This window comes from Cygnus olor, chromosome 15 (genome assembly GCF_009769625.2).
Source record: "Cygnus olor isolate bCygOlo1 chromosome 15, bCygOlo1.pri.v2, whole genome shotgun sequence".
In the NCBI taxonomy this organism is placed as follows: Eukaryota; Metazoa; Chordata; class Aves; order Anseriformes; family Anatidae; genus Cygnus; species Cygnus olor.
The window spans coordinates 8094371-8121530 of NC_049183.1; the positions used below are offsets into that span (position 1 = coordinate 8094371).

General features: G+C 38.1%; 1 protein-coding gene across 1 annotated transcript; it reads right to left on the bottom strand.

Moving 5' to 3' along the window:
• Positions 1-422: 422 nt before the first annotated feature.
• MARF1 (meiosis regulator and mRNA stability factor 1) lies at positions 423-25934 on the bottom strand. The gene is given in 29 exon segments (XM_040574586.1): positions 423-2852; positions 3372-3542; positions 4507-4647; positions 4740-4800; positions 5549-5602; positions 5604-5719; positions 5722-5761; positions 5857-6087; positions 6774-7001; positions 7430-7632; positions 8154-8287; positions 9880-10022; positions 10767-10987; positions 11200-11375; positions 11712-11831; positions 12328-12564; positions 12874-12954; positions 13928-14106; positions 14834-15023; positions 15700-15861; positions 15957-16123; positions 16605-17039; positions 17809-17981; positions 18689-18806; positions 19733-19959; positions 21071-21245; positions 22228-22893; positions 24407-24611; positions 25875-25934. Coding segments are annotated over 28 exon segments (5229 nt in total). The 5' UTR covers positions 24554-24611; positions 25875-25934; the 3' UTR covers positions 423-2619.
• Between the last annotated feature and the right edge of the window lie 1226 nt (positions 25935-27160).

Sequence of the window (27160 nt, forward strand, 5' to 3'; positions counted from 1 at the left end):
TAACTTTATTGCACAGCAGGACTTTATATGACATTAGTCACATATTTTAACTTTTGAAAGTGAGATTAAAACTCAAGAGAACCTTACTTCTACCTGTTCCATTTATACTTTTCTCCATTTTTCTCTTTAGAGCAGTTAGTAATTCTTACTGCTCTTTGTACAACAGCTTCATGGCTTGTTTTTAGAAGCAAACTGCTGAGTGCATCTGTTAATAGTAGAATTGCAGAAGTCGAAAAAACCCACATTCTCCAGAGTTACGGAGATTATGAATTTATGGAATTTTCATCTTCATTAAGCCCCAAAATTTAGCTATCTGCTCTGTCTGGATAATTCAACTTAGTGTGAGTGACACAGCAAGCTAAGGATTCTAGAACAGTTTTTTTTTTTTTAACCTACATTTCCTCAGAAAAAGACAAGAGTTATGCTTGCTTGAAAATTTTATTGACACAACTGTTTGGTCCCAACACACAAAACAGCACTTGAGCCACAAAAGAAAGTGTCCAAACAAAGTAGACAGCTAAGAAAAGAATTTCTTCTCCCTCCCACTCCAAGAAAAAGATAGTGCATAAACTGAGGGCTTCAGTGACATTTCTTTTAAACAGACATTAATCTGAAATAGTACATTAATTGTTAAATTAAAGAATTTCATGGTTGTAATGCTTTTAAATCTGTAAGTCACATCATTCATTTAACCCTTTGGATAAAAAAATATATTGCAATTCAAATAGCTATTTTGTTACACTATAAACACAACTTCTCAAAAGTATTATTCTATTACCTTCAAACAGCAATTTCATCAGAATCACACATGAATCCAGAAAAGGTATGCTGACCTCCATAAACGGTATAACCACATGCACTTTGACAAATATCATATTTTCCTCTAAAGCATCAAAAACTGGTTTTCTTCAATACCCTAGATGACTTGCAGCTGCACCTTATGAAAATAGAACTCCAGATTTGCCTTTTCGCCAATGCATGCTCTTCTGAAACAAAGATCTAAGTGATCAGTGTTAACTTATCAAAGGTAAGGTGAAAGCAGATGTTTTTGCATTTAACTCAAACTTATTAAAAGCATTCCAAGAAAGCTTATTCTAAATCACAGGATGTCTGTAGAGGCTTACTAAGGACTCAGATACTGTGCCATAATGCTCAGAAAAACTTCCAAGTGTTTCTCTGCATTCACAATGGCTATATGTTTACTACAGGTAAAGTCTAAATTTAAAAGATTTTATAACAAAATCTGACTAGTAAAATTCTGTCTATAGCCATTATTCAGTGGCATTTCCTGTTGCTGGCTGAGAAATTAGAGCCCATGTTCCATCTCTTGCATATTACAATAGAATCCACCTAAAAAAATCCAGTTGGCCAGTGGAAAACCTCTGGTATAGGTTCTTTCAGTACAACAAGCAATTTATTTGCTGCCTGGCAAATACAACCCATTGTAAATGCCATGGTTACCCAGAAAGGGTATAAAGTCTCATACACTGGACACTTCTGCTAACTAGAGTTGAGGTCATCCACTGACTTAACTTCTCTTCCAAGGCTGGCCCTTTCAAAAGCCAACACAAGACACCACAAATTGAAAAAAAAAGCTTCCAACACTAGGAGTAAGTTTTAGAATAAAAACAGACACAGCTAAAACACAGCACATCAAAGAATAAGCTTCCCATTTACCAAAGATGCTTAAAAATAGAAAACAAGGTTAAGCAGAACAACCTTAGCATTTCCACATGTAGTTAGAACTTCCCTTACAGGTGGAAATAGCATCGACACCTTCCATCACAAAACATTTTAATAAGACCTGCTCCATTATCTGTCATTTATGCATTACATGCATATTTTAGAAATATCAGAATCTTCCTAACTTCATTTCTAGACACAATAAAATGTGTGTCTCTATCTCAAACTCATAACACCAAGACAGTCTTTTCCTTAACCAAATCCATGCCAGACTGGAACTAAACATAAAAGGGAAGCTTAAAACATCAATGTCCTAGAAAGCTCCTAAATGGAACTGAAAGGTACAGAAAACATTTAAAACGAGTTTTACAGAAATCCACATAATCTTCTACAGACGTCTTTATACAAAGAATTTACAATGCAGCTACAAGTCATCTGAAAGGGCAGAGAACAAGTTTCTCCTCTGGAGTACAATCAACTCCCTCACTCATGTCACTTCAGGTCAGCACATTAGAACTTCTTAACAGGCTTTTGAAAGACAGATCATGCATTTTATTAATACTGTCTGAAACAATACCAGTAAGCAACAGCCTATAGAGTATAATATGCTACATGTATGATTACACCACCAACGAGGCTTAAGGAAAATAAAATCTGTTCCATTTTAGTTGAATTTATATTTTGCTTTTACTGAACACATCTATGAAAAACTGTAAAATTTAAGAATAATTTAATGAACACTGGATTTTTTCAAAATAATAGAAAAAATTCTGCTCTGCTAATAGCTGTGTTCAGTGTAAAAGGAACAAAATATTCACAGAACACATTTAAATACAAATTAATTCTAGGCCTTTCATTAAAATACATAAGGGCTAGCAAATAGCTTTATTTTGTGCAGAGTCCATAGGTATTCGTCTTTCACACTAAAAGAAACAGTTAAAGCTTGGTTACAGGTGCAAGTGAAAAGTTTGCTGCCAATTTCACCTTGTTTTTGTGTTGCTTTTTGGCTGGGCTGTCCATTGCTTCCTTGTTTAGTTGGGTTTCAGAGGACTGACAGGGAGGCACTGAAGTATTCTCTATGGTGTTAGATACCACAGAACCAGAGGTCAATTTTTCTTGAGCTGTGGTAACGATTCTTTGTTTTTCTTCTTCTGTTAAAATCATCATCTCTAAAATAAGCAAGACAACTCTATTAATGCTCTGTTCTGGAAAAATAATACTTCTCTGATAATAAAAAAATAGTGTTTAAAAGCTTGTCAGCCTGATTAGAAGCCAAGAGATGTGTCACATTCACCTCTGCAGCTGACTTTATGTCTGCTTTTAGGTCTTTTTGTATTATACTATTTAGAAGGTTTAATTGAATTCTCATAAATTAAGCCTGTCAGCACTCAAAAAGCACAATGAAATTACTCTGGTGAAAAGACTGCTACAGGTTGACAAAATGCCATTTTAATGGGTGGGGGATAAGTTACCTATAAAATTCACCTGAGAGCCACTTTAGGGTACTTATTGTCAGTACTCAGACATCTGATAGAAGCCACCTGCATTTCCAACACATCCTATTGGACAATATATAGTTTTTTTCTTTTTAAATGGAACTTTCTAAACAACTGTTTGTTTGATGTTCTGTTTTCGAGATCATGAGTCATCATCACTACATTAGACACAACAGGCAAACAAACTCTTACCAGAGAGAGGTACAGGACGTTCCTCAAACTGAATTAGGTCAGCAGACTCAAGAACCACTGGATCAGGTCTCAGTTGCGGGGATGGTAAGCAGGAAGGAACTGGCTCGCACAGGAGGTCAACAGGAGACATATTGGTGAGGCAAAGAAGTTCTTGCTCAGTTTGATTAGAAACTACAAAAATAAGAGAACATCTTTCAAAGCATCTGTAAGCTACAAAAGTGTTATTATTTTAGCACTGTTAAATGCAAAGCCTTCAGATGTGATTCTGAGGATTTACAAGCTATGCCATATACCAGCCTCAGTTACTTTGCTGGGATGAAAAGCATCTGATCAAACTAATTACAATACAGCAGACAAAGCAAAACTCTGTTGAACTTGGTGCTTGCTCAAGCAGGTATACCCCTAGAGTAAAATCTACTATTTGCCAAACTTAACTAATAGACAGAGAGATGAGGAACAGTTTTTTTTTTTTAACAGAGAAGAGCCACTTCCCAGACAACTCCCCTGCAGATGTACTGACATCGTATCAGTTATTTACATGCCAACTAACACTTAGATGTGAAAATTAAGTTTCAAAATAAAGTAACGTGCCCTTACTAAATGGACTAACCCTAGACTTCTTAGGTAATACCTCAAGAATCATTTCTCAAGTTCTCTGAACTAGAGGCAGTAAAAGAATTGGAGACCACAGCAAGACATGAACTCAACATTTCCCAGTTATTTTTATTTGCAGACAAACCTATGCAAATAGGACTGTCATTATTTGCCAATACATAAGCACAAAGATAACCCAAGAAAGAGCACTATGCCCTATCAGAAGGTAGGGGACAGCCCTGCCAGAATCTACTACTGACCATCTTTTCTCATTAGCTTTATCCATACAGACTTAAGTTTCCACTAAAATCCAGGGGAAAGTATTGCAGTGACTATACACACACAGCTGAGAACAGACACCCTTGTTGAAAGGACACATGCCTAACTACACACTGAGATGATCAAAGAATCAGCTTTCAAACCCGAAAACGTTTCTACAGAAGTTAAATCTAACTCACACAGCTTTCCCCATGCTGCTTTGCTTACTCTGCTTATTTCCCCAGAGGTAATAAATTTCTTATACAAATCAACTTAGCATTACCATTGCTAGGTGTTCCTAGACTTAATTCCATTGATGAAGTGGATCCTGTGGTCTCCATAATATGTCCATTATGGTCAGCAAGTTGATTTCCATGATCATCCACATGATCAGCAGGGGGAAAACTAGGTGAGCTAAAACGAGCTACAAAAAGGCAAGTTCATTTGCTAAAGCGACCTCTTAAAAAGAGAGAAAAATGGAAACTATGATACTGGTTCAAAATTGAAATTGCTTACTTTTCATATCATTTTTCAGTACCACAATTCTCTTATGGCCATGTCCTTTGATCCAGACCACCTATAGAGAAAAATGCAGAATTAAACAGCAGTACGTGCTAGCCTCAAAGCCTAAAGCAGTTTACTCAGTGCCTTCATTCAGTCTTGCAGTGAAGTTATTTTTAAGTCAACTGAACTACATTGTTAATTTGTACTACGCTGCTTAAGTAAAAGCAGTGTCTCAAAATTGATGCCAAACAAAGGAAACCCATAGGGCTAGCAAGTACTAAATATTAACTAAAGTATGTTTAAATATGAAATTCTAAATTTCCATTTTGTTACTCTCCACAAACATAAATCTACTCAGAAGAGAACAGCCATAAACTGGGTCACAAAGTTATCCTAAAGCACTTAAATGCATGTGGATGACAAGATGGCATAGCAAAGTGCCACTGTGATGCTTCTGACAAGGTGCCACAGCTCCTTACTCCAGGTAGTCTACCCTAAGCAGAATTGGACTTGAATACTGTAGTTCTTTACAGTGAAAACAAAAATCAATTATCTCACTTAATAAAGATGTCACAAAAGCAAGAAAGTTTGTGGCCTTACCAGGAACAGTTCTTAAGCAAAGTTCGCCCAAAATATTTGAAAAAAATTCTCATTACAAAGCCCCGATTTCTCAGAAGCTATTAAAATACAACTGGTACAAGCCTCCTCGGAAAATATAATCATATAAATAATTCAAACTAAATGTCAGAAACTTCAGTTGTGTAACTACTTTAGTTCATTCAGAAGTCTCAATGTGATTGTGCAAAAACAACTCTTCACACCTGTGGAATTGCTCCCAAGAGCTCTTCTAAATTATTGCATCCATATGCTTTAGGTTTGCAGCACCTCTCCTGTGTATTTGCTATATGCTAGTGGGAACTCATGAAGAAAAATCTGCTGATAATGGTAGGTATGAAGTAAGGACCTCACATTCTTTGCAAACATATACAGATTGTAAGTTTCACATATTCTTCTGTGGCACCATTGGTAAAAACCTATTAGGAAAAGAAAAGAATTAGAGTGCAAGCTTATGTATCCTCTAGTTATGTCTCTTTCAAAAGTATGGAACACCAGAAAAGAACTTTCATACCTCAACCAAATAAGGCAGACTCTTCAAGAGCTCGGTTAAGGTCATAAAACCATATTCACATGGATTAAGAGAAGTACTATGGATTGTTTCATAATGTTGTTTAAGCTGTTCAACTGAGAGAAAGGATGTTCCATCCCAAGACATCAACAAGACTAGTAATTGGGCAGTCAGAGTCCGCAGAGATTTTCTGTTTATCAGCTGAATTTGCTTGCCAGCCTCTGTGTCAACAACCTACAAAAATGAATTTGGAATGTAGTTATGGACAAGGAAGAGATTGATCTATAAATAAAGTGTGTAGCTAGGGTTTCAGCACAGCTGTATCTTGTGTTACATACCAGCATCTGATAATACCCCAGTCGAAAGCCTAAAGATGAAGCTTACAACATAATTACAACAAAATATTTACTTGAAATACAAAACCTGTGTAGCAGTTTGTCTATGCAGTAGACAATTTTATTCTTTGTTCCAAGACAGTTGGATGTGACTAAACTCCAGCCTGAACATCAGCTGCTGAAGTAACAGCATGGGGCAAACTAAAAGAATACATCCATATCTACGTACAAGTAACTCTTCTTTTCTACTGGCATACAAGATCCTTAGACATTTCCATTCAGAGTCAAAGCCTCAAATCAGATTAAAAAATCAACAATATAAAGCATCACGAGAGAGTGAGACCTACTACAGCTAACAGGAAATGACTAGTTTTAACGCAGTCAGAAGTTGGGAAGAAAACTACACTATTGTTAAAAAAGCATTCTAATACAATGCTTTACTTGTTATTTATTAAATGCAGATGACTTTTCCTAAAAAAAGTTAAAAATCAAAATTTTACATTATTAAACACAACAGTAATTTGAGATAGGAAATCCTCAACACATTACATACCTTTTCGGTGGATAAATTACAAAGAGCATTACCTTTACAACATGACAAAGTTTTTGCATTAAAGCTGGAACTGAGCTAACATCATAGTCATGAAGACGCAGCGTATATCCAAATGTTTTACTGTACTCTGTCAGTAAATCAGTCATCATTAGGCAGTTGTCTTTCTGAGACCGCAGCAGTTTAACAAACTGGGCAGCAACTGCTTTGACTTGCTCCACCTCTGTGAGCGTGAGTATTTTCTCTTCTCCACATTCCAATACCTACAAAACCAAAATTACACTTGGTTAATGTGAGTTACCTAGTTTGAGTGAAAAAAATTAATCTGCAACTAAAATTCAGTGCTTGCAAGCAATCATTAGGTATACAGCAGGGCTACCTCACAAGATATTTACATAGCAAGCAAAAAAAACAGTTTCTGAAGTGACAAAGTAGGCAATAAAAATAGCTTGCTTTCTTTAACCAAGGTTAACACAACTTAAATGAAATTTAGCTCTGATTTTGATGCACTGAATTTTGTAAGTGTAATCCAATTTGAACATGTTAAACTAGCTTGAACATGCTATAAACCTTCGACAGTTTACTAACATGGCTATATCAAAGTTTTAAATACAGTTAGCTAACATAACTTTAGAGTGAGTTCTAAACAGTGTACTTTAAACTCTTCCTAAACACAAATTTTAGGACTTACTTGTAACACATCTGGTATTGCTTCAAAGAGTTCAAGTAGTTTGGTAAAACCGTAGTAAGCAAGTTTGCACTGACGACCAAAATGGTGGTGGTAAGATGGAATGAATTTATTGAAGGGCATTCGAAAGTGGGGTTGGTGGCGTAGTAAGTCTACCACCTCTTTAGAAAATTGTTTGGTTCTTTCAATTTCTTCTTGTGTGCGTTCTAAAATTAAAAAAGAAAGCTATAGCTATGTACCAACAGAACTATTTTGACATACAACAGAACATAAAATAGTGATTTTTTAGATTGCTCGCATTACACCACTTTCTTCTAATATTGAAGACCCATCTTAAAATAAGACAGGTATAGTCCAAAATAAGCATGTGATCAGTACTTCACAACATCTTTAATAGTCAAATATTTAAGTATGTGTTGTATAGAAATAACCTGCTCTCTAATCATACCAAAGAAAGCTTAGTATATGCAGTAGTAGCAGCATGATTTTGTGTTTTGCCACCTGCTTTCCTGTCTGTTCCATTATAAAATTATTCCTAATGTAACAAACCCTGTATTTGTTATAACTTCATAAATACTTTACAGTTAAAGGTGGTTATAGAGGTAGAAAGAACTATCATCAACAAAAATATAACCCACATCACTTCTACATGTTTTACACAGCCTGGTTTTTAAAATATTCAAAGAACAATTTCTTAAACAGTAAAAGAAAAGGTACTCAGACATACCTCTTTTGGGAATACAAATCACCATTTCATTATCTTGCTGTGACAAACAGATGGTTGTATCAGGAATTTCTGATATTATATCAGCCAGTTCACAAACTCCATACTCAGTAACATCCCAATCCTTGGAGAAACACCTGCAAGTTTTACAAAATTGTATATTTTATAAGATTATATAATACAAATGTCAAAGTTTTGAGTTAACATAGAATGCTATTAGGGTAAGCCTTAGATTCTAACAAGACAGGCATAATTTTCATATTACCCATGTTAGCATATAAAACAAAGGAAAAAGCGTTCTTAAACCAAATTATCTATTCTAACCAGGAAAGTAAGGGTTACACTAATGACTCACACGCCACTGGAAGAAAGCCACACCAGCCACTAGACACCTCACTAGTAGTGGCAAGTGACAATAGAAAACCTGAACTTGAATAGTATTACTTTAGGAAGAGACTGAAAAACACGTTGCATGCCCCCCCCCTTCCTGCCATGCTTTCAACCGTTTGTATTTGCATAATAAAGATGCATACTCTTCTTAAACAAGGTAAGGACTTGAGAGAAGGTATAGACCTATCCTGAAAACAGGATATTAAGGTTCACAATATTATGCAGAATAGTAAAAGGTATTTCGCTCCCCTTACTCCTTTCCCTCCAGACTGATGAGTATTTCTCAGATGCAGGAACGTTTCACATACATTCTTATTCAAGGAATTGCCAAAGCTAACCAACTATAAGGGAGATGCACATTTAGTAGATTAAGAAACAACCAGCAATGTATTTTGCCAATAGCAGAAATAAAGGTGTGGATTTCCACTAAGGAGGCATTGGCACATGTAGTGCAAAATCATATTTTCAGAAGTAGACCACATGTAGCACTAAGATACAATGGTTTGCATTGCACTAAGATACAATTGGTGACAGGATGAGGGGGAATGGGCTAAAGTTGTGCCAAGGGAGGTTTAGGTTGGATATTAGGAAAAACTTCTTTACTGAAAGGGTTGTTAGGCATTGGAATGGGCTGCCCAGGGAGGTGGTTGAGTCGCCATCCCTGGAGGTCTTTAAAAGACATTTAGATGTTGAGCTTAGTGATATGGTTTAGTGAAGGACTTGTTAGTGTTAGGTCAGAGGTTGGACTAGGTGATCTTGGAGGTCTCTTCCAACCTAGACGATTCTGTGATTCTGTTTCCTCAAAGCATGTGAGGTACTACTTTCTATCTTCACGGTAAGGAAAACATGTTTTAAAAAGAACCAAGGAATTACCGTACTAGACCAGAATAACTCCTGGTAATAGCAAAATAGCTATTATTCATCCTCATTAGTATGTCATTTTAATTAAATTTAACAATTAAGAACATTTATTGACATTCAGTCTATTTTATGTTTCTTTTATGTTTCCCTCTAAAAAAGCTTAACACTTCTCCCATAACAGTTCATATTATAAACATGCTACAAGCTGCTTAAATATATTAGTCAGCTTCAAATAGGACTAATGAAATAACCTATTTTCTGCATCAAGAAACTTACATGAGCCTAGTACTAAAGCAGCACAGCCTGACAGAAGTTTTAATTTTCATTATAAGTTGGAAATTGCAAACCATGGAATACAGTTGCCACAAGTTTTGTACTAAGATGAAAAGCGCTGACCCCTCTTGCACTAGGTTTAAAAGCCACAGGTGGATAGACATGCCCTGTACAGTTCTTCCTGTTTCATCAGAAGTTAACTTACCAGTGATAAGCCTGTAAGAATTCCCTTACAATAACTTGCTTGCTGGCCTGGGATTTCAGAAGCTTCAGTAAGTCCTGCGTAAAGCGTTTCACTTGAGCTCTGTGCGTTAGAGTTAATAAGCGTTTGGAACCCATGCCAAGAATCTGAAAGAAAGTTATTTGATCACTCATCGTTAGCATCCTCAGCTAATTATTTTTACAAGTTGGTTAGAAGCCAGTTCTAGTATAGGTACACTAGAGATAGAGGATGTAGACAACTGTTCACAAAGACAGCCTTGTAAAGCCATATACTTCCGGTAATAAGGCATATGCCATCAAGAAATACTTCCTCCAGGAGTACTACTGCAATTGTTGCATATGTTTGTATTTGTTATTTTAGACCTCTACAACAACTAGCATTCAAAGCAGTAAGCTAATGTGACCACAGTATCTTTTTTTGTAAGATAAGGCCATGCAATCTGTTATTTCACAGAACAATCCTTCAAGTCACAAGCTACACAGACTAACTTACTGGCATTCATATGTTTACTGTGTTTCTTTTACCTAAAATCATTTACCCAAGCACTGATGATAGGCTAAAAAATCCTTCAAACTTGCCACTGGAGGCATAGATTAAATAAAGTGTTTATTTCCAAAGAAGTTACTTTGGGAAGGTGGGGTAAATAAACGAGAGAACTAACAACTCAAGACAAGGAGGAAATAACTTAATTAAACCAAAGGAGGAAGTAACTTAATTGAACCTTGGACTGTAATCTCTCTTTTGAGGTCAACAAGGTAATTCCACGGCATCTATTATATAATACCAACCAGCAACAGGCTCATAATTCAGATAGTTCAAGATACAAATACAGTTCTCTAAAGTAAAAGGAACAGTGCCAGGTAACTCACTTGCAGTACATGAGGTACTGCTTCTAGCAGCTCCATTAACTTGGAATACCCGTAGTCAGACACACGGCATTGTTTTGCGAAGTGATGATGGTATGTTGGGATGAATTTACTGACAGGTATGATGCAGGACGGTTGGCTTTTAAGTAGATCTATAACTTCTCTACTGAACTGAATAAGCTGTGGATTACCTACAGGGCTCTTAGAACGCAGAAGCCAAGGATCTACAAAAAAAATAAATGGTGTTACTGAACCTTGCACTAGTATTCTTCCACTAATCACTGCATATTATTTGTGACAAAGGCTAAAGCACAAGAGAAAAATAATGTTAGTTTTCCTTTATTAAGTTTACCAATTATACAAGACATTTTCCAGTATTCTTTTTGAAACGTTTCCACAGAAACATATTAGTTCAGAAAAAAGATTAAATATTTACCTGCGGTAGGAGGTGGTGGTTTGTTATGTATCCATTTAATAACTTTAATGCCATTTTGGGCAGTGGCAATATTAACTCCAGGAACACAGGTAATCAGATGTTCTAAAGGTACACCACCCTGGCCTTCTGGCACCACTTGAAGATCATTGAACTCTGACATATAACAATCAGGAAAACTTTGGAAGAAAGAAAAAAGTTTCTATTACACACTAAAATACTACTATAACAATGATACTAAAACAATTATTTTGAGCCTGTTCCTGAACAAGAGGCTTTAATTGCTTACTAAGAGACTACAGAAGTCTTAATAAAAAGTACATTTTAAATAAAAGCATCTTTTTATGCTCAGCAAGATGTAAAAGCAGTAATTTGATACAGTTATTTGACAGAAGCATGTATGAGGAGTGGAATTTTTAATACAGCAGGTAGTTTACAACTTTATGGCTGTTGTAACATTCTGAAAACTTAAGATTTCAGCCTTTACGCTAAAAGACTAACTTAAACTACTTTACCTTAGTAAAGGCACAGTACCCTCATGGGTCTGTAGAAGACTGTGAACTTGAGGAGCAAATGTCTTCAGAGACAAAACCACAAAAGGAATTCTGTAAGAATCTGGATCAAATTCATGCTCACTGTAATAACAAGAGGTTGAAGTCAATACACTCATTCTATACTCACTTTAAGCATATGATGCCTGTGCTCATACGCACCCGTAATAAACGTATTATGATACACAGACACTAGCTGACCAGGCCACTATATACAGTCACAAGCATTTTTCATCTTTTATTCATCAAAAGGGGGTCTAAAGCAAGTTTTCAGAAGATAAACATTATTTAGAAGATCACGCTTTTATTATCATTAGATTAAGATGTGTAGCAAATGGGTAGCAGTACAGCAACACTTATCAGCCAGTTACCAGTGAACACCTAATAACAACAGTACTAGCATACCCTGGCTGTTGAGTAAGAAGAAAAATGTAATATGTGGCTTCAGGAAATCTTCAACCCAGTAAGAACAATTTACTAAAGATGCTATGTGAATGTTCTCTAACTTTAATCCACTTATTAGTGTTAACTGCTGTTCAAATACTTTATAATATTTTGTAATATTTTATGCACAGCTTACATAAAGTCTTTATTCAGGCAATGCTGCTTACAAACAGGCTCATGATATTCCAACTCTTCAAATATTATAGGACTACAGTTTGCTGATGAACCATCATGTGACTGTGAAGATCCCAATGGACTCTGACGGGCTTGACTGCTGGGCAAAAGACACACCAGTCGCCCACTTCCTTGGTCACGGATTGCCACAGTATCCGTTAGTTTGTACAAGTCGGATACAATTAACTTGTGCCCAAATCTAAAAGAAAAAGTAAAAAAATATCCATCTTAATTTCATATTTGTAACAGAGGAATATTGGAGAAACTATGCTATGCAAACTGTTCAGGCAACCACAAATCTGTTCACCTAAACACAACAAAAAAAATCAGTAAAATAGAACCATATCCCCTTAACCAAAGGCCAATATTACAGTCACTGGTTCTGGACAGAGATACTGCAACATCTAACAGCAAAGCACAGGACCTGTTAGTTTCTATAATGCACTGTAAGCAAGCACAAAACTGAATTCTTCTTAGAGGCACTAAACAAGAAGAACTGAGAACTTACTTCTTCTCATAGATTTCTGTGAACTTGAATACAGGCAGACAACAAGCAGGTGCATCCTGCAGAATGGAGATTGCTTCTGAGCTAGAAGAGAAGCTTTGTAATGTTAGCACAAAATTAATCTGTTAGTATTAGAAATAGCTATGTATTCCCTGGACCAGTTTGCGACATGTTTATAGATCTTGAAATGCATCTCTAAATATGAGAACAGGACTAACTATTCCCTTTTGTCCCAGTTGATGCTTCAGATCAGTGGAGAGGCAAGTAGTAATATATTCCTGCTACTCACATAGGTAACATCTTTGGAGAAATTCCATCTTTTGTAGGTAGTAAGTTTTTCAGCATCTTTAAGTTGTAACATTAAAACTGTAGCACTAGAAGTTACCAGTTACGGGGTCATTACATTAAAAAGAAATTTGAACTGCTATAAACAAAAATGCAAGAATGAAATGAAGTTGTATGAAATGAAGTTGTAAGTTATGCAGTAGCAAGAGAATTGATGAATACACTATATACCAACACACTATTTTCAAATGGAGCTTTGAAACAAGATGAAGATTTTTTTCTAATGCTTTCTTTCAGTAAGGAAGAAAGAAACAAAACATTTATATTCCCACTAGCATTAGCACTCTAGTTCTTCTACCAGTTTCCTTATAGGAAACTGAGATAAAGAGAGCAAAAGCATTTGAACCATGTGTCCTCTCTTTAAGGAGAGGATTTGTTGGCATTTTCTTGGAGAAAAGAAATACAAGATGCAAAGTATAATCTTAACTCAACTGCTAGAAGTACGTTATTGAAGTACATCAGTATTACAAAAGCGGTGATGAAGTCCAATACAAGGACACCATTAAACAGATCTAACCTCTTTAAGGGCAACTTTAATGTAAGCAATGCAAAAATGCTTAACTGAAAACTGTCAGCCTGGTTGCATTTAACACAATTATCAGATGATTAGACAGATTTTTACTTTGTTTTCCTATCATTCCTTTACTCAGTATTTTAAATTCTCTCTCAACTACTAAATACATGCTGTAGCAGTTAAGACAGTATTTATTACCTTAGGAGAGAGAGTGATTTATTAGTAGCTCCTGTTGCTAGTGAGACCTGGATCCTTTTACTACCAATTTTGTATCTGTGAAGACTGTTGACAGCACTGATTGCTTCTTGCAGATTTTCCATCTGAACTGTAGCCTTCAACTGGTAGTCTGTATGAGGACTAAGCTCGACACTTTTTACCTGAAAGTCAGAGCCACACAACCTTATGCATTTACCATAAAATATTAACCCAAATCAAGCTGACAGGAGAGTAGTAGTCTTACTGTGGCCAACAGCAAAACATGAGGCAAGAAAGAACTGAGTATGATGAGCCATAGCCAACAGGACAATGCAAACAATGATCCAGTGTAACAAGCTGTGGACAAGGCAAAGCCACAGTACTCAGGTATCTCCTTCCCATGCAGAAGATGCCAAAAGAATGTTATCTACAGATCACACAGCATCACTACAGGAGTGATCTCCCCCAGTATAATTACTTTTTTTTTTTATAAACTGATTCTCTCTCCCTGGTTTTGATCACTTAAAACTCAAAACAAACTCAGTTTTTACTTTTTTTAATCTGACATTAAGAATTCAGCCTTACAGCTTAAAAAGATTAAGTAGCTAAAGTGTATCTCTCTTCCCTCCATGCAGAAGGAACCACTTACAAATATATCATATATAACAAACTTCAAACTACCAGTTCTACAGAGACCACATGCAAGTTAGAAAGCTAGTGCAAGTTATGTTCTGAGTTTTGTTTTTTTTCCCCCCCAAGGAAAAACTTTGCTACAAGGTAGTATTGTGTAATAGTTACATTTGGATAGCTTTCTATTCCTACTCAAAGCTAGACCACAAACACACCCATAAAGAAACAGACAAGAAGTATTTAAAAAGACAGATTCAGTGGAGGGGTTTTACCCTTTACCTTGCCATGTCTTGAAAAAGTTTCTTGTAAAGTTTGCTGCAGCTCTTTTCTGGACAATCTGTAATCTATATTGCTGATCTGAATGTCTGCACCATTTGCAAAAGGATCAGGACATTCTGTACCGCTGGTATGATTTAATACATTAAATGTGAGCGGAGATGATCTATTTGAAAGGTTTGGAGACATACTCCTGGGTAAAACAAAAAACATTTATGAACTGAAGTAGTTATTGCACAGTTCTGATATGTTGAAATCCATTAAAACAGACAGATCAAGTACACAAATACAGAACTTTGAAGGCATTTTCCTGCTGTATGTATGCATGCAAAACAAGTTTCACACAAACAAAACACCAGAGCAAGACAAGCATGTCCTTTGAGAAGGCTGATGAATAATATGAATGACTTTCTAAGTCACCCAATTTAACATATGTGACACCAGGTCTTCCCCTACTATCTTACTAACACAAGTTAAACGCATTCAAGTTATTTTAATAGTTGACAGATGCCAGATATTAAAGCCTCTAAGAGAATTTGAAGGGCTTGGAGAAATTCCTACAAGGAACAAAGACACTGAAATTAAGAAGAGTAAGATGTCTAATACCTCTGATTTTTCAGAGGTATGAGTCAAAGTCTACATGAAACAACTGCCACACAGTAAGTTTCTGATAAAAGTTCATCTTATGTTTCTATCCACCCTGTCAGCTATTATGCAACACTATCACAACTTCTTTTAACATGCCCATGAATTGGTAATGTCTACTGTATGCAACTCCACATGAAAATATCAAGAATCAAAACAGATACTGTAAAGGCCTAGCACTGGCCAGTCTTGCTCCACATCCCAAATAAGACCCAGACACTTACCGAGATGACCAGCAACTCTGAGACATGAGCAAAGGACTGAGTTGTCTTGAGGCTGTCAACTTACTGAAAGCAGAGGGATAGCTGACCTGAAATACAGTTTCATCTTTATCTTTTTTATCTACAGGGGAATTAGTAATACTCCTGGAAGCAGAGGTCTCTTTTCTATTTAGAAGAACACAAAAAAGAAAACACATTATGTTGCAGAATTCATATAAAAGAAGTGCAGTTAACATTAACATCTAAGTTCTTAAACATACTTATGACTACTTTTACAAGACGATTCTCCCATTCCAGTTTTTTTGGTTGCCAGAGACACAGGAATCACTGCATTAGAGTTATTCTGAGACGGAATTTGTTCTCTTAAATGTTCTTGCTGGTTTTCAGTACTTCTACTGATAGTCTTTGATTCAAGCCGACATAACTCCTATACAAAACAGGAGAAACGTCAGCAAAAAAGCACTGGGCATTCCTTAAAGATGTTCCTTATGACAAAGTCAAAGTTTTCTTCAGTTAGATTTTCATTGGCACTACAGAACCAGAAATATTTGATTTTCTGTGACGGAAAGAAGTAAATGGTCAATGATTTTTAGTAGTATTTTTGCTACACTGTGTAGATCTACTAATTCAACACCAATTAAAAAGCTATAACTGACCTAGGATCCAAGACTCTGTAAGCACCAACAATATTTCCAAACTGAGTAAAAAGTGGTGGTGAGAGAGCAAAAACACTTTCAAACTCACCACATGCTTTCCAAGCAGATGATTATACAACTCACTCATGAATACACCACACATTACAGTTACACATTAACAAGGACTGACCATTTAAAAATACAGCTCTAGCAAGCAATCTTCAGAACATGACTAACAGCAAGGCTACAAAACAATGCAGAACACAACAATACCTGCAAACTCTTAACATTTGTGGGTTTGATAACTGATCCATGAATCTGTACCCCTCTCCCAGCAACGCCTTTGGTACCAGAAGCCTGATCACTTGCATCTTTGTTGAAGAGACACAGCTTTGTGTTCTTGTTAACTTTTTTGGGAGACTTCACCTTTTCAGTTCCAACAAAGCTGGAGGTTTTTGTTTCACTAAGTTCTTTGTTTTTGGGAGTAAAAGACACTATGATCCTGTTGCCAAAAACATCTTCATTTTCCATTCGTTTCCGGGCCCGTTCAGCACTGTCTTGATTTAAAAAACGGAGAATTGCACTGCTTCCGGAAATGCTCAGCACCTTCCCTCCACAGTTGTCTGACAAGCGCCGGAGTCTATTACTGACACTTTTACTGTCTCTGTTTGTTGGCAGATTGTAAACATACAACAACGTATGGCACGCCTGTTAAAGGGAATAAGATTTTAGTTTTATATCAGAACACCTATGTGCTGTTCAAGAACAATATTTTTATGTTGATTCTGGTGACAAGCTCCCCCCTGCAAAAAAGTCTTCTCTTTACAATGTTCAATTTGTTGGGAAAACTAATGCCAAGGTTGGCTCTGAAACTTCCATCTCCAAAATAAGTTAAAGAACAAAGAGACTACAAACACGCTGATCAATGGATCAATATCTGACTACTTCTCCAGATAAGAGCCTCACTGTTTGTAACCCAAGAATTCTATATCACACAGATGCATGTGAACACATAGTTAAGGAAGTTCTTCCAAAGAAAGAAAAGGCTCAGCGCTGTGCAAAGACAACACAGCACATCCAGAGAGCACCATCCAGAGAGAAAACACAGTAGGCTGTTACTTAAAACCAGCTTCTTTGTTAGGAGAGCATCACAAAACTGTCTTAATGAACAGCTAAGTTCTTATCCTACTTTCTGCCAGTGAAAGAAACTCATGTAATATACATTACCTCAAAATATTTAGTGAATGTGACTTTGCTGTTGTACTTTTTTTTTTAGTAAACTACTTGGTTCTTTATTTCATTCTTTCAGTTTTAATGCAGAAAACACACATACAGCAGTAACTAGAATATAGACAATGGCCAAATTTGTAGTGGACATTATGTCCCACCATAAAATAGCGCTGCTTTCCTCCAAAATCAGAGAGAGAGGGCTTTGACACTTGGGAACGTTCAGTGAATTAAGAATTTGAAACCTTACCGGCATTTTCAGTGGTAACCTTGGGGGCAAATCTGAAATAAATTCTTCAAAACAAATAAGTTCATGAGCATGATGTAAGAGTGCTTCTGAGGCTTGGTTTTTATGTACCAAAATTATCCGAAAACCATGTCGATGTCTCAGGTCACTGAGTTCCAAAGCAAAATTTACATCCGCTGAAGTAAAAAAGAATGAACACATGGGGAAAAAGTAAAAATCATAAATTAAACAAGCAACGCTCCAGAGCTCACTTGTCAGGTTTTATTTATTACTGAAAGTTTCCAAGGAAAAAGCACTAACAGCAACAAGACTTCAACAGATTTAAATCAGTAATTACCATTCGGTCTCAGAGAGGGACTTCCTTTAAATAGCAACTTGGAGCAATCTGCAAGGCATTTGACCACTACTGTATACTTTTGTAACAACACTTAGCTTAACAGGGATTACAGCTTTAGGGAGAAACCCAAGGCAACACACAACAATTTAGTAGTTGAGTGCCTTACATGTTTACCTGTATAGTATGCTGCTACAAGAATAAAAACAATACATTTGTCTCAAAACTCATTCCTGAAAGATATCCATAGGGAAGACTAAATTACTTTATTAAGGCTCCTACTGAAGCTGTCTAACAGACAGTATTTATAAGCATACCTAGTAACACTTAACAAGCCAACAGATTGCAATGATTTAACTAAAAGGTCTCATCCTTCTCAGCCTACTTTTCTCTCGCTGCCAACAAAATTATGAATTCTTAATTGAACAGGTCAGTTAAAGCTGATTCTAAACATAACCCTTGGAAAACAAAATACAGAAGTATTTACATGCAGAAGTAATACTACAGAGAAGAACAGAGTTCCGTACCACAGAAGGACCAAACACTTACTTGACACAAGAACCACAGTGGCAGGTGCTGTGTGTGTATCAGCAAACCTCCTAAGACTCTGTCTGAGTTTGTCATCAGCAGCATTCTTTGCTGTAGCATTGATGTGTGCAACAGTCACCTATAGAAATGGTGAGAGATTCTACAGAACTGTAGAAACATACTAGCTTAAAGGTTGTTCAAAAGTAACAGATACAAGCTTTCCCTTGCAATTTCTATTCAGACAATAGAATGCACACATGCATGAAGTACAGTATGTGGATACCAAACCACTCTAAAGAGCAACCAACTTGACTGCTAGTTGCTCAGTGTCTTACGGATGACAGCATTCTGTGTAGAGATCACGATTTCCATGTTTTGCATTCTTTAAGAGTATATGCCACTGCTATGAAAACATTCTACAAGCCATCATTTGAAATAGAGAGGTGACAAACATAGCAAGAACTGTCATCATTTTACCTCATGTAAGCAGGTAATTACAAACAACAGGCTGACAGTTTCTTATAGCATCAGACTAACACTATCCAGTAACAAAGAATTTGCTAGCATATCTACAAGTTCAGGAGCAGGAAGGGAAATTCTGTGTAGGAACCTGCACACAAAAAAGTCAAAGATACCAAGAAAATGTATTGATGGAAAAAAACAAGTTGTTGCAGGTGTCACAATACCACCAATTTGCAAGAACACACTAGTGAGCAAAACATTCACTAACAAAAGTTAAAGCATTACGTTCTCTAAGTTAATGCCATAATCACTTATTTGAAGGATACTACTAGAAGCATCTGCTTATTACTGAAAGAAATTAAAATCATCTGACAGCTAAGCTAAAAGGGTAATCTACATAAAACAGAATGCAGTTTCAGTTTTAAGTAGCATACCAAGAAAGTTTAGCATTAAAAAGCACCTACAAGTTAATTATAAGACCTAATTATAGGACTATGCATTTACAAAAGGAGTCAAAATAAAAGCTTTAGTAAACAGAAGTCACAATCTGTATCAGAGTACACATCCTCAAGCAAGCACACTAGGTAAATGCTGTTTTCATACCTGGCAGTTGTTCAGCTCCTGAATAACTTCTTTATTTTCTTTGCTTATGTCACACACACAAATGAATTCTGCCTCTCTGTGACCTTTAAAAAACTTTTCCCGAATTCTCTGTACAACCGCTACAGCCGAACGGCCAGTGGGAACTGAACAGTTTTCAATGTCCCAGAAGACTCCAATGGGGGGCAAGTTTTCCAGAACTTGTCCTGCTACTGCAACTTCTGGAGACCCTGTACAGGTGTAACACAGCTCATTTTAATCCCCAAACACCAGAAGTGTTCAACTTTGCACACTATGAACTTTGAACATATGATAAAAATTAGAAGTTTCACGTTTTAGAGAACAGCATGCCTGGGAATGCAAATTCATTATTATATAATCACGCATTTTTCCAGTTTCACCTCAAAGGAGAAACCAATCTTAAACATGAATTTAGTCACTGTTAAGTTAGAATAAAGATGCAACTGCAACTTTACTTTTAACTCTCAAATAACTAAGTAACATATTTAGAAAAGGTATCTCATCCTCAGGTGGCGTGTGCAATGAAGACTCAGTGCTGTATCAATAAAAAAGTGAAACCTGAAAGCTGTTCAAGTGTAAAGTGTGCATTAGATAAAGAATCTAAACAAAACCAGCTGAGATGACTAGTACTGTGTCAGTGATTACAGAAAAATTAAGGTAGTATGCAACAGAGGTGTCCTACAGAAATGGACACAGAGGATAAACTTTTGCTATTACATGCTAGAAACTGCAAATAAAGTTTCAGGTGTTTCAGCACTCTGCATATCTATATAGTTATGAATCAACATTATACACACTATCCCCACAGAACAGCCAGAAAAGAAATCTGATGAATGACCATCCTCACAGGTCAAAAAAAGCCAGGAAATAAGATTAGCTGAGAACATCAAATTCAGCACAGCAGATAACTACCAGGTTTGTTTGGGTATATGTTGACCAGTTATTCTACTGCATCTGAATTAAGATCAGACACTAGAGTAAGAAAATCCTTTTTAAAGCATGGCTCAAGATAACATCATGCATCAGAACAAAATAAATTCCAATTTCTTAGAACTCCTTTTTCTAGTTCTTAGTATTGTAAAAATACAATAGCCAAAAATCAAAACACTACACAAACCATGCAGTATATTAACTAAGCAGTGAAAACAGGTGAGTCTAAGTTACAATGTTGCAAAACAGATATAAGGTGTAATTTACTGTTTAGTCTTCTAGGACTTCACAGAAGTTTCCAGAGAACAGTGCAATTTAAGAGAACTCGATATGCAACAGTACTTAAGGAGGACATCCACTAAGTGCAAGTTTCTAACAAACGTGGTTTACCATATTTCTGTGGTGATGTGCCAAGGCTGCTTGCCAGTAGCAAACTCCTCTCAGTTCCTGTTCCTTTGGTTCCACAGCCATTACATATTGGGATAGAAACAGGTGCTGTTTGTGTACTTGGAGGAGGAATATTTGGCCAGATTTTAGCAGCATCAACTAGGCTGTTTCTGTTTGGCTGTTGGGACAATTTTTCAAAATACATGTTCATTTAGTATACAATATGAACACCTATTATTCCAGGCTAGAAACACTGAATTTCCCATCTGCAATGAATGCAAGTTCAAATGTACTCTAGAAAGTTAATTAACAGCTGTACCGCTCTATAAAATATTCTTCTAGATCTGAGTCTTTCCTAGTATACTTAGCTCTATATTCTCAAACACAAAGAAGGATCCTTATTTAACTGTGCATATGAAGATATGCCATCTTCAAAAGAGTCCTGACATATACTGAAAACACCTACCATGTGAAATCAGCACATTTAAGAGTACAAGGCTGAATTCTCACCCTCCCACCAAAAATAATATTTATGCTTCAAAACATACCAACTTGATCACTTAGTTTACTGAAAACATTTCTGTATTGGAAACTCATGCTTGGAAGCCTAAGTAATGCATCTTGCAAAGCTCTGTATATTATTTCACTCAAATTTCCTATTAAAATTCAAGTTCTAAGGAGTACCAAACTAGTACTGGAGTACAAATTACGAGTTGGGAAGATAGAACTAAGATTAAACCAAAACAAGAATATCTTTGTAGCTTCAGACATTTCATCTGAGTTTCAAATGGACCTTTACTGATCAGTACACAAGTGCACGTATTAAACGTTACCTAGCCTTTTTTGAATCACTGCTACAGAACATTTTATTTGGAGCTGTCAAGGAGAGACCTGTCTTTAAAATCCAATCAAAATTCTGTTTGAGTACATTAAAGATCCACTGTAAGCTATGCACTGATAGTCTCGTCTTGCTGTTAAGCTGAACGTTGCCTCAGAAGAGAGTGCCTCTGAGGGATCTGCTACATTTGGACTACCTGTCCCCATCTAGGTGAATGCAGACTGCAACCAACAGAAGCTGGTGTTTTGCTCAAGTAACACTTACTCCTTCAACATTTACCATATAGCATGCTTAATGAGCAAGAAACATGATGTGTACAAACCTGATTCAAGCAGTCATTGCAGTAGTGAGAGCCCTTTAAACAAACTGAAGGTGCCACGTTTAGGTGCAAAGGGTTGGCGCACACACGTGATGTTAGCTCCGACTGTGCAATATGCTCGTCCAAGTGGCCTGTAGCCCCACTTGTGAATTCAGAACAAGGAAAGTAGCCCGAAGATGTGCAGCTCTGAAGGGCTGGGAACTGATGCAGTTTGTGCATGTTACCATGACAGGACTGGAAATGGAGTTTTCCACAACAGGGCAGATGTTGACAGGAGGATACATTGTTTTCTATGCACATACCAGGGAACTCGCTGGCAATGCCTGCCAAATTGCTTCTAGCTGCAGGGTTCTTCAGTGAAGATGCAGGCTGGAAAGCAAATCCTGACCCTACTTGACAGGTAATCGTCCCAGTGCTTTTTGAGTCTAATATCGTGCCAGGGTGAATGACATTACCACCACCACCACCACAATGCATTTGTGGAGTACAAGGAGAGTCAGAGCCATGAGCACAGCAGCTTACTTTCGGGCCAGGTGAAAGCTGTATCTGCTGTTGCTGAAGAGGATGGACATCAGGAAGCGGTACTGCTGGAAACAGCTTAGAGCCAGCATTATGAGATGAAGCATCCTTCAATTCTACAGCAGCTTTCTTGTTCTCCATGTAACCTTTCTAGAAAATGAAGGCTACGTTACGTTCAGAAACATTAATAAGCCAACAATTTCACACTATCATATGTATATTTTTAAACATACAATTTTGACAATACCATTTTGAAAAGTGTTATCTCTGCCTCACTGGCTGAGCATGAAAAACTGGCATGTTTCCTTTAATACATGCCAGCCTGAGAAATACTGGTACTAATAGGTTTCAGAAGCAACAAACCAATTAAAGTCTGTAAAAACAGAATTTGAAAAGGAGAAAAGTGTTAGGCTAAGTCTAAGAGATTCCCTCCAACTGCAAAGCAAAAAAAAAAAAAAGAGTAAACCCAAATGGGTGAAATATAAAGTAAGAAAAAGCCAGTGGGGAGGTACATAAGTAAATATCTTTTGCTTTGAATAAAGACATCAGACCAGTACTAAAGATTTGAAAGTAATACATTGAAAGATTAAGACTTCAGAAAATTAGAAATGATTTCAAAAAGGTAAGCTAGAAAGACAGAAGACTAAATTCTCACAATGACTATATAAGTGCTTTTGCCTACCCCAAGATACCAAGAGGTACAGACAGAAAAGCAGCAGTGACAACCAAGCAGCAAGGTTATGAGAAGCACCAGAACACCGAGGTCAGTATAGCAAACCTGCACACAGCTCTGTTCCAAAGCTTCAGACCAGTACCTTGCTTTCCAAATTGAACTTAATGCATTGCCTACTACACAGCAATGAAAAATTGATTACTCAAGTTCAAAACCATTACTCTTTACCTGACGCCTTATCTTATACAAGAAAGAGACACAGCCAAAAACCCATCTGAAACTGCCACATACACTGAGCTCCAGAATTTACAGCAGCTCCCCTCCTAACTCCCTAGGCACGAAAAGACCAACCCAGGGTATATGCTCACAGCTTCCCCCATATCTTTTAAACAAAAGTAACACACATGAATGAAAGCTAATTAACTGTTGGAGCTTGCCTGCTCAAGCATGTCACTGTGTTCACTATTTCTTCTATTCCTTAGCACTCTACATCTTAACTATACACAATCATACATAGCTACAGAACTGAAACATTTAAAGAAAACAAACAAGGAATAATTGGGCCTTTGTTAAGTGCATATCTACCATTACAGTAATATATACCCAACTCAGAAAACAAATTATCTCCAAACTAAATCGAGAAAACCTGGAAGCATGGAGAGTAGCTTCCTACCCTACTCTTCAGCAATAGCTTCAGAGAGCTTTCAAAAAGCTGCCCTACACACTTCCTAAACCAATCAGTTGAATTACTCCAGACACACAGGTACAGAGCAGAGCCTGGCAAGCAAAACAGCATTCATACTTTCACCAGTAGCGATGAGAGAACTCTGAACACAACTACAGACCTTAAATTCCCAGGCAGACTTTGTACTTTGCACAGTAAGTGCTGTCTCCTCCCTCTCCCCTCAGCCAACAATAGCACTGCCATTAGGTATACTGCTCTGTATCCAGGTACCAGCTAGACTTTTGGCAAAGCAAACAATTACCTACCGTTTTCTCACTGCAAGGCAAAGTCTTCTCGGCAGCAGAAAAGCAATTAGAAAGTTTCCAGAGCCATGGTTTAACATCATTCTCTTGTCGCTGAAGCCATCCAAAAGATTTATTGCATAGGTTCTCTGTCCTGTTTCCTTCCATCATACAGCCACACAAAATGGTTCAACATTCTTTCATCCCCCCTTCCTTTCATTCTTTCCACCTGCTAAAGAAAAAAATGCATGCTTTAAAATAATTTTAAGGTAAGAAAGACAAAACCATGGTGGTCTTACAAATTCCACTATTACTAGATAACTAATCCTACATTATTTATGTTAAATTTAATTATGCATGGGACACAGCTTTGACTGGCTACATCAGCCTTCCTGTTTACTACAGAAATACTCCTTGTGCTCTGCAATACAGCTAAGGCAGTCTGAAAAGACAGCTGTTTGGGCCCATGGCATCACCTACGGAGTCCCAGAAAGGCATTACCGCTGACCTGAAATCATCCCTAGAAACCTTCATTGCACTCTCCTAGAAAGAGGAGCTGGGGTGAGTTTTCAAGAACAGCTGATCAGTAAATACAAAATAGGCGTAACTGAACCCAGCTGTAGAAATTGGAATGCATACTTATTGTTTTTCCATGGGTTTACAAAACTACCTACACCTATATTAAGCACACAACATTTAGTATTTAAACAGTTTTAAAAATCATTAAAATTATTTCCAAACACTTCTTGTAATCCTCAAGCTGTCCCATGGCACATCACATCACATCAATTTCCCCTTATGGAACCACAAAGAACTAAAACCCTTTGTTCAATGCCCAGCCACGCTCCACCAGAAAAATCAGGATTACCTTCCAGCTACGTGCTGCATTGATTAAACTACACTCGTGCAGTTCTTTGCATTTACTCTTAAACACAACAACCAGGGAATACATTCCATAATATTAAAGTCACCTCTAAGACCAAATTTGCCTCTAACATTGTTTTTAAGCAGAAAAACAAGTTTGACATTTCTATAAAGTAGATGTGTTTATTCACACAAACTGTAAGTTATGCTTCACGTTATTTTATACAACGTTATGTTGTGTAAAATACTGCGTCAAAAGACTTCATAAGCCTAGAGGGGACTACTTTCAAAAACATCTTGTGACACTCAGTAGATCCGTTCTGTTTACGAAATAAAGTGACAACAAGGAACCAAAACCACCCCAAAACCCAGGAGTTACGTCAGCTTGCCGTGCCCGCCCCCGGCCCGAACGCCCAGGTGGCAAACGGGCGCCGTCCCCTCAGCACCCCCCAGGCCGTTTGGCGGCCTCACACGGAGTGGGGGCAGCTGCCGCCCGCCAGGGCCCCGTCCCCGTCCCCACCGGGCCGCGCCGTTCCGCCGAGGCCTCCCCACCGCCGCGGGCAGCCCCCAGCGAACGGGAGCGGCGGGGCCGTTCCTCCCAGCCCCCTTTTCCCCTGCCCGGCCTCACCTGAGCCGCCCCCGGCCCTCACATGGCGCCGCCGCCCGCCCGCCCCTTTGTTGGCCGCCCCCCTCCCCGCCGCCGCCGAGCGCCGGAAAGCAGGGCCCTGCCGCACAGCGCCACTGTCGTAACGCACCGCTCCCCCCTCCCCTCCCGCCGGGCCGCGCTGGGCCGGGGCGGGCTTTAAATGGGGCGGGGCGGGCCCCAGGGGCTGCCTCAGGGCGAGGGCGGCCCCTCACAGAATCCTAGAGTCATTAGGGTTGGAAAAGACTTGCGAGATCATGTGGTCCAGCCATCCCCCTGCCACCAATGTCACCCGCTAAACCACGTCCCTCAGCACCGCGTCCAACCTTTCCTTGAACACCCCCAGGGACGGTGACTCCCCCACCTCCCTGGGCAACCTGTTCCAGTACCTGACAGCTCTTTCTGAGCAGAAATGTCTCCTCATTTCTAGGCTGAACCTCCCCTGGCACAACTTGAGGCCGTTCCCTCTAGTCCTGTCACTGATTACCTGTGAGAAGAGGCCGACCCCCAGCTCCCCCCACCTTCCTTCCAGGCAGTTGTGGAGAGCAATAAGGTCTTCCCTGAGCCTCCTCCAGACCAAACACCCCCAGCTCCCTGAGCCGCTCCTCACAGGACTTGTGTTCCAGGCCCTTCACCAGCTTCGTAGCCCTTCTCTGGACATGCTCCAGGGCCTCGATGTCCTTCTTGTAGTGAGGGGCCCTCAGCCCAGGGAGAGCCTCGCCCTGCTGGCAGCATGTGAGGAAGTACAAGAGTCAAGCTGCATGCTTAGAGATTATCATTTTTCAACACTTTGTGCCAAATTTAGGTGTTCACTTACAACTTTCTCACGCACACACAAAAAATATGGTAGGCTGCAAAGGACGGATAGTTTTAGTCGATTAGAGCTTGTTCCCTTCAAGAAAGTATAGTCCAAACCCTGAGGACAGCAGTTAGGTGTCAGTTTGTATATTGTAATCCAAGTATCTGACCCTTCTGTACTGTCCTTCTTGGGGTCACTTTGGGCATCTTTAGCTGCATATAAAGAAACTTCCCAGGCAGAATATATATGTTTTAAAAATGTAAAGCAAGTACTAGCTAAAAAAAACTACAGCAAGTTGCTAACAAGCCACTGGATAGGCATTAGTGTGTTCCCCACACCCTGATAAAACACCTGAAGTCTGCTGGCCACTCCTTGAGCTACCAGCAGTCTTTGTCTCAACAATCCTACTTTATCTGTAATTTTACTTTTCTCTCCACAGACACAGCCCTGTCTCACAGTGTAGCAGTTCCCT